General features: G+C 37.9%; 1 protein-coding gene across 1 annotated transcript in view; it reads right to left on the bottom strand.

The window, feature by feature from the left end:
- Positions 1-1,207: 1,207 nt before the first annotated feature.
- Positions 1,208-8,947, bottom strand: part of LOC107581767 (zinc finger protein 598-like) — a 9,493-nt gene continuing 1,753 nt past the window's right edge. Inside the window, exons 2-9 of the mRNA XM_016267417.1 lie at positions 3,804-3,916; positions 3,039-3,168; positions 2,749-2,960; positions 1,969-2,186; positions 1,765-1,882; positions 1,444-1,691; positions 1,256-1,365; positions 1,208-1,216 (exon numbers count right to left, since the gene is read on the bottom strand). Of these exons, the coding sequence (XP_016122903.1) occupies positions 1,208-1,216; positions 1,256-1,365; positions 1,444-1,691; positions 1,765-1,882; positions 1,969-2,186; positions 2,749-2,960; positions 3,039-3,168; positions 3,804-3,916 (1,158 nt within the window). The remainder of the gene's footprint in view (positions 1,217-1,255; positions 1,366-1,443; positions 1,692-1,764; positions 1,883-1,968; positions 2,187-2,748; positions 2,961-3,038; positions 3,169-3,803; positions 3,917-8,947) is intronic.

Here is an 8,947-nt window from a genome sequence, read left to right as displayed (position 1 = left end):
AAAAAAAAAAAAACCCCATTTTGTGTTTAAAAAAAAAAAAAAAAAAAAAAGTATTATATCTATTATATTTATATCAACATTCTCTCAGATACTGGCTTTATACAATTAACCCTCAGTTTCATAGACAAGGTTTAAGTCCAGTCCCGTCCCAGACTAAAATGCATGTCTGGGCTGTTTTAACTGAAAGTAACTTGTACTGACTGATCTTAAAATGTCAGTTTCATTGTTTTGTCTTAAGATGCACACCAGTACTGTTTTTGTCTAAGGCATGTTTATAAACTTAAATGTCCTAATTGAACTATGGCCTAATCCTGACTTAAACTAAGCCCTGTCTGTAATACCAGGCCTAAGTCTATTAAAAACATTGCTTGCCATCAATAAATAGTCAGCTTTCATGTACTCCAAATACAACAGTGACTCAAAACAGGGAACACCACTTCCCGTTTTGTTGGTTGCACCATATGACTTTAGCATAATCTTTTGTTATGTCCAGCAAATCAAAGTACTTAAGGATTCGTTTTCAAGAATTCAGTGGCCCCTTTCTTTCATGATGATTTCAGGACAGCTGTATCAGCCTGACATTTTTTAATTTATGCCCATTTAAAAAAAGAAAAGAAAAGAAAAGAAAAGAAAAAAAAAAGAAAAAATCGAAACAAATCAGACATTAAAAAAAAAAAAAGGAAGTTGTTTTGCATTTCGGTTGCACCACGTGACTATTATTTGGAGGAAAAAAAACATTTTTATGAAATAATGATTTAAGCTAGTGTAAGTTTAGCATTATTTCTGTACTATTATAAAACGTATAAATTAGCATATATTTTTATATTATTTGTTATTTACTGTTTTTATTTTAATTGAGGTTTAATTCATTTTGTTTTTATTTATTTATTTTTTTATACTTTTATTTCGCTTTAATTTAATTAACTTAAACTTTTTTTGTTTCAGTTAGCTGCCAAGGCAACATTTCTCATTTAGGTTCAAGTTTTTCTAATATTTAAAAAAATGTTTTGCTTTATTTAAATGAACAACTGCAAGACAGTTATATCAGTCTGACTTTTCTGACTTTATGTCCCCCAAAAATCTAAATTTCAATACAGATATTAAAAATAATCACAGAAAGCAGTGTATTCATGTCAAATTTGAATTAATTCATATCTGGACAAAATAAATAATCAAGAAAGCAAGCACCTTTAAAAAATAAATTATCTTAGTATTCCTACATGGGGAAAAAATACATAAAAGAGACCCATTTTACTAAAAACAGGACAAACATACAGTACCTTTGAATTGGGGCTGGAGGTGCAGCTGCCCCTAAAACAGGGAAGTCCTGACCAGCCAAAGAGGGATTACTCTTCACTGATCGAGCTGAAATATATTCAAACATGCAATTTCATCAACTTCCAAATAAATAAATAAATAAATACACATTTTCGATTGCCATACCTTGTATTTCGTTCGTCTGCTTGGCAGTGCCTCTGTTGTTTCTCATGTCATCAGGCTCCATCTTTTCCTCTTTGTGTGGCTTCTGACTGCTTCTCTCTTGCACATGGCTTCTCTCTTGCACATGGCTTCTCTCTTGCACATGGCTTCTCTCTTGCACATGGCTTCTCTCTTGCACATGGCTTCTCTCTTGCTGGTGGCTGGTGATCGAAGCTCGCAAAGCAGCTGCAATCTCTCTGTCCTCTTCCTCTCTGAGGACAACAACTCTCTCAGTCTTCCATAAGCTCTCTCATATGTCAGAATGCAGCACTGATGAGGACCTACCGATTATATCTCCAGCTCCTGACATTCTGCTGTCCTCCTGGTGCTCGTCCTCTTCCTGGTCTTCCCGGTCTGTTGAAGCGATCCACTTCTTCATAGTCATCGCCACCAACTATCAGACCTAAAACAAACATCCAGATGGGCTTGATTAAGGCATGCGACCCCTAATTTATATCCAACTCACAGAAAGAGCAAATTCAGCTTTACCGCCATTTCGTCGTTGTTGTCTGAGTGCATAGTTGAACTGAATGTCGATTTGGCGATTCTGCCGTGCCTCAGCCCGGTTTTTGCTGTGGGCAGCAGCTTTGTGAGCTTTATAGTCAATCTCTGTGCGGAAAGCGTGAGTGAACTGCTCTGTACTGCAGCGGCCCTCCTGGCAGAGATAATGGCTTTCTCTGAAGTGCTCGCTGAGGTACTGGTAGTCGCTATAGGACAAAAATAATACTTAAATTAAGTGAATATTACAGTGCAAAAAGACCGCCATGAAGTCTGCATGTTCTGCAGGTCTCCGTCTAAATGAGTGCCCCAGTTAGTACACACACTGAAGCATGTGTGATGCTTGGGATTTGTTTTTTTAGCATCTGCCATTTCACTATATGAGGGCATAAACTTTATCTCCAGAGCTGCTCTGAGAATCATTTTACGAGCATTTCACCAATTCACTTAATAAAAATATTGTTATATACACACAGAAAATTAAAGGTCTTTGTGGCGATCTGTCTTTATTCATTCGCCTTAATTTTTTGGATGATTTCAGGTCTACGCCACCCCTTTCAATTAGACTGAAATTTTATTCAAGATGAGCTCAATTAAAACGATTGAGGGGTTTATATGAAAGGTTTTTCAGTTCAATTGAGGCATCATTTGGGTGCATGACAGTAAACATGGCTACAGTGAGTTGCATTTGGAAATAAATGTAACAATTTAACAACCAAATTAACAAGCTTAAAAAAAAGAAAGAAAAGTGAACCAGAACTGGTCTTTTACCTGTAATACTCCTGAGCTCCATCTGCATCACAGAAATGGCAGAAGTAATGATCTCGCCGCAGGTGCTTCAATAGTTCATCGTTGTCCAGGTATCGATCATCACAGAATTTACAAAGCGGATGCCCACGATGCGAGGTATCGTCCGGGTCCCCTTGCGTTCGATGACGAGCCAGGTCTTTCCGACTGTACCATTTCCTCTCGTATGAGAATATCTGTACACAGAGCAAACTATTCGTTGAAGGAATAAGGTGCGCGCAAACAAAATTATTTGTTAAAATGCAATACACTACCTTTAGGTGCTTTGCACATAACTTGCAGCAGAAGAGTTCATGTTGTTTCCGCATATGCTGTTCTAATTCTTCAAATTTGGAGAACACTTTTGGTTCTGGGCATTGTGGACATTCATGTAACAAAATCTTCCTGCATTTGTTGTAAAAGAGCTTGTAAGGAACACATTTCAAATATTGTTGATTGTTAGCTGAAAAACAGGACTGGCAATGCTGCACTTTTTATTTGGCAAGTAAACTGCCGAAAGACGACGTCAGAGTTGTCCATTTGAATGAGTGGATTCAAAACTAGTGCAACTTATATCATGTCAGGCTCAAAAATATCCAAGTCTGTGCCATTTTTTTTATAGATTTAAGTATCCGCACAACAAATTTAGCTAAATGTCGCAACTTATATCATGTCAGGCTCAAAAATATCCAAGTCTGTGCCATTTTTTTATAGATTTAAGTATCCGCACAACAAATTTAGCTAAATGTTGCAGCTCATTATTGTGCATGGTTACATTATTGTTTTAATACAATATGTTCGGGAACATATAAGCATAGTTTTTAAATCAATTTTCCTTTGTGGTTCTTCAGAAAAAAAAACATGGGAATCCTGCCTTGATTATTTTCAACAGAATGCATCTCATCCATTTTATTCTTACAGTAAAACTTTTCCATCTACAGTGAATGTTTAGTTGAAACAATTACCGAGCAAATACATTCATATACAGAATATTGTCAAAAGGATCGTTTTTCTCATCCCTGCTGAAAAAAAGTTCATACCTGAACTGTGCATATATCTTTCCATCTGCAAAGTATGTGTCAAATTTCTTCTCATACTGGTACTGACGAATGTTCAGAGCGGCAAAGGGCTCAAGTTTCTTTATGAAGACCACCTGGAAAATGTAATTACAGAAGAGGAAAAAACAAGTATTTTTTAAAGAATGAAACACTCCTTCTAGAGCATGAACAACGTTGTCAATTAAGCAAAAAGGACTAAATGATAAATGTTTTCAATTTCAGACTCGCTGATTAATGTACTTGTGCTTAACAGGCTAATTCGAGAGGCCCGGGAGTCACGCACGTTGACAGGCTGTCAGAGAAAGCACACGCTGTCTAGCAGATTCTAGCGAGAGTTATCTGAAGCGGATTACACAACAGCACAATTCAGCTGAGCTGTCCCAATATCACGTCTAATTATTCAAACTAATTTTTAATTTTATTCTTGCCTCTCATATGTGTGACCCTGGAGCACAAAAGCAGTCTCAAGTCGCTGGGGGATATTTGTAGCAACAGCCAAAAATACATTGTGTGGGTCAAAATTATTGATTTTTTCTTTTATGCCAAAAATCATGAATATTAAGTAGGGATGCACCGATATGAAAATTTTGGCCGATACCGATAACCGATTATTCTTTATTTTTGAAAGCCGATAACCGATATGGTTTATTGTCTGCGCGAGTCGGTTCGGCCTTGTTGTCGGCTTTGGGGAATCGATTTAGGACGCGAAGGAGTTCGTGTTTTGTTTCCGTCTGATTAGGAGGTCGACAATAAAGCCTCCGTCGGTCGGCGTTATCTCCACATTTCTGACATCCAGCCGGGTCTTTGGTTAGTACCTCGCCTGTTGTTCATTTTTTATCATTCGGGGCCTGTAGGCCTCGGTGAAGCCTCGGTGTCGAGTGTACAGGGGAACCGACGGGAGTGCGCCTCACCCCGGGGGGCGTGTGCATTCCAGTTTTGCAGACGCAAAATATTATCGTGTCGAATAATCTAACGAACAATTTACCCAACTATTCTTTAATCTACGCTGAGAAACCATATAGTTGATTAGCAACCGGAAAAGTTTAATTTTGGGGCAGCAGCAGCAGCATCATGATGCCCGATAACCGGCCATGAGGTTATTAGACTCGGCCAGAGCGGAAGCCACCCATAATCTAGCTCTTGTCTATTTTATTTAACGTATCAATAACCTATTAACACTATAAAAAACTGTGCGCATTTTTCATATCGTATCGTTAGATCTGCATGTTTGAGTTTATATCGAGTTGCTTTTCCAAGGCCCATCGCCTGGACTTATCATAATCCTTCACCTCCTAAGATTTTTTTTTTCTATTATTAACCAAGTTTATACAGTTGCTTACTTTTTAGTCGGTAAGTTAATATGGGATTCCCAGTATGCAGATCTGATGTAGAGCACTACAGGTAATGTAGGTTACCTGTTGGATGCTTATTTTACAGATAGATTGAATACTCTTAGGTAATGTTTACGTTCCAATGCATGGAAACGAATGCCTTTTATGTGCTGCTTTTCCTAGACACTTTACTTGTTGCATATATCCTTGTTTTATTTACTGTATGGAATAGTGTGAGTGCTCAAGAAATATAAAATGACTTTCACCCATGGACTGTGTGGTTGTGTTCACGTCTCCAACATGGTCTCAGTTTGACAGCTACATCCTCGCCCTCAGCCCGTTCAAAGGCCGTTGAGTTTTTGTTGTTGTTGTTCAGCTTTGTCCGTCTGTTTTCCCGCGGCTGGTCCCGCGTGCTTCTATCACGCTGGCCGATTCTGTGCGCGATCTAAAGTGCGCAGTTGCTTTCTTCCACCACATTTCCTTATGCGCAGAGCTGCTACGGTGGGCTGTTTGGCATAACCACACATGCAATATTTCGCAACTTGCATCAGGTGGACAGTTTTTGGTGTAATTTTAATCCAAATGTGAAGGGCTACGGTGTTTTTGTGTGCATTTAAAGAAGCTTTAAACTGAGGATATTGAGCCCCGGAAGCGCGTTTATGGTTGACTTGTTGCAGCTTGACTTGTAAACAGTATTTGGTCTTGTTTTTCAAAGCTTTCTAAGTTCCTAGAATTTAATTTCTGTTGGTGTTCTGGTAAACTTGGGCCGTCGCTTTATGGGTAGTGCGTCAGGCAGCAACGTTGTTTACTTCCAGTTTTGGCTACACATGGTGTAGCGTTGTTATTTGCATGCATATTTAATGTTAATTCAGTGGTTTGTCGAGACCGTGTGATGTTTTTACGATTGTTATTTGAATTTTTTGGAGAGTTGTCAGTAACATTTTCCCATCTGCTTCTCTTTTAAAGGTGTTATTCCTTTTGTAAATACTGTTATTTGTATATACTGTAAATGATGACTTCAGTGGGCGGAAGCCGGGCCCGGGGCAACTGGGAGCAGACGCAGGGTCAGACACAGAGCCAGTCACAGCACAAGCAGAGGCCTCAGGTAAGTTCACAAGCATTAGGTTATATTGATTAATTATAGTGATTGGCTAAGTTTTGCCACACCTCCAAAGCCCCCTTTAACCCACCTCAAAAAAACTGGCTACACCACCTAAAACATGGTAATCTTGGGCCAGAAACTGCAACCGGCGTAAGTGAATGTTAAAAAAAATTAGGTACTTGGTTTGACTTTTTCCGTCTACCCAAAAACATTTATGGATGTTACTTGACTGAGTTATGACCGTTGTAACTTTTGATGGGTGTGTCAAAACTGCGTCGATCCTGAATTAAATAGCACTGGATGTTAAAATGTGTTTAAATAAGACAAAATCTTTGCATGTTCTCGAGTTGTTTGCAGTTTTGCTGGCTATGAGAACCAGCACAATTTCGGTGGAAAACGGGCATCAGTGACATCCATCAGTCTGAGACTTTTTCTCTGAGTCACTGCAGTCTATCACTCGTTCTTCTAAATTAAATTAAGGGCTTTAGAAATAAATCATAAATTTATGCTCAAGCAAATGCTAAGCCTGACCTATTTTTCCTCGGTTGTATTCTGGCCTGCTCGGGTGGAGGGACAGACACAGAATTTTATCTAAAAACATCTTTAATGCGCAGATTCATAGACAAGGCTTAAGCCTGGTGCAAGACTGTCTTAACTGAAATTAACTTGCACTGACATATCTTAAAATGTTATTGCCATTGATTTGTATCGTGATGCACGCCAGCAATGTTTTCTCTATGGCACATTTAAAAAAAAATTTTTTTTTAAACTGCTTGAATGTTCTAATTAGTGCTGGGCGGTATGACCGAAAATTTATATCACAGTATTTTTCAAAATTATACCGGTTTCACGGTACATGACGGTATTTTTTTTTAGGGATGCACCGATATGAAAATTTTGGCCGATACTGATAACCGATTATTCTTTATTTTTGAAAGCCGATAACCGATATGTTGGCCGATAAATCTATATCCAAATTGTTATATACTTTTTGAGAGCCTGATTACAAAAAAGGTCTCATCATTAAAAGCCACATCCCAAACACTTCAACATAAGCAGCCTAGTTTGAACGGTGTACGTTTTAAAAATATTTTTACTCTCCCATTACCAAATTTAGTCATAAAGTCTTACAAATAAATAAAATTATGCATAAATAATGCAAACAAGTCACTGGACATCATTACACGTGTAAAGAATCAAAATGAATGCGCCATAGATCAATAAAACGGAATAGCCTCTGCACGGACAATAATTAAATGATTTTAATTACTAAACCATATTGTTGATGAAAATAATAAGAGAAAAATACAAGTGGTTGTTGTTATTAATAATGTATCAATGATTTTGAAAAAGTAACAAATTAATACCACTGTTTTAAATAGCAGCCGTTGAGCTGCGCGTGCTGAAGCTGAAGAGCTGAATGAACATGGTAAACTGAAGCGTTTTGCTGGCAGCTTATTTAACTCAAGGAAATGCATCCTGAGATTAATATTAATACAACATAAACATAATATTACAACTTATATATGTACAAAATGACGCAGTTATTGCATGCTATAGTCAGAATGTGTGATCCTGTTGTGGATGCGCTCTTCCCATAACAACGCGCTGAAACATGGCAACTAAACCCAAAGAATTCACAACGTTTTATTATGATAATGTTCTCATTAGAATGTTATATACATGACATTCCCAATCATAGTTATTAATGTTGTGCACTGCTGTTTGAGCTGCGTGTGCTGAGCTAAAGATGATCACTGGTAAACTGAAGCGCTCTTTTAACTTAACCAAACGCATTCTATATGAGATAAATCAGATATACATCAAATAAACACAATATTACAATGTACAATTGCACAAAAGGCTGCAAACGAACAGCGCGCATCTGAAGTGTCTCTGAAGGAAATAATGCATTATTTATCGGCTTTAAGATATCGGCCAAATTTTCTTATCAGGCCGATACCGATAACAGAAAAAATGAGCCGATATGGGCCGATACCGATATGGTGGCCGATATATCGTGCATCCCTAATATTAAGTAAAGATCATGTTCCATGAAGAGAGTGTAAATTTCCTACCGTAAATATATCCAAACTTAATTTTTGATTAGTAATATGCATTGCTAAGAACTTCATTTGGACAACTTTAAAGGTGATTTTCTCAATGTTTTGATTTTTTTGCACCCTCAGATTCCAGATTTCAAATAGTTGTATCTCGACCAAATATTGTCTTATCCTAACCATCCATATATCAATAGAAAGCTTATTTATTCAGCTTTCAGATGATGTATATCTCAAATCATATGTTAACCCACGTGAAGTAAACTACAGCGTGAAGGACTTACTTTAGCCAACTAACGCTAGAGAGCTGCTTGGTTGTCACGGGAAACGTCAGGCAATAAATCACCACTGCTACGCTAAACCAGCTCACTTCTAAACTAAAAAAACAACAACTTTCCAAATGTATCTACAATTAAAAACAGAGGTCATAACAACAATTAGTCAAACAACTACCTCAATTTCACTTGTGAAAGATGAGACAACTGAGCTAAACTTTTTCCTGACAACTTCTCCACACTGCTAGCTAGCTAGCGACAAACACGGCCGCTCCCATTATAAGTGTATGTAGCCCAAGTTACTGGTGCTGCTGTCGCCAGGCTGCGGTGTGTGTGTGTGTGTGTGTGTGTGTGTGTG

Source organism: Sinocyclocheilus grahami, unplaced genomic scaffold (assembly GCF_001515645.1).
Source record: "Sinocyclocheilus grahami isolate Dianchi unplaced genomic scaffold, SAMN03320097.WGS_v1.1 scaffold37.1, whole genome shotgun sequence".
NCBI classification, from domain to species: Eukaryota; Metazoa; Chordata; class Actinopteri; order Cypriniformes; family Cyprinidae; genus Sinocyclocheilus; species Sinocyclocheilus grahami.
This window is presented reverse-complemented; position numbering and strand designations above follow the sequence as displayed.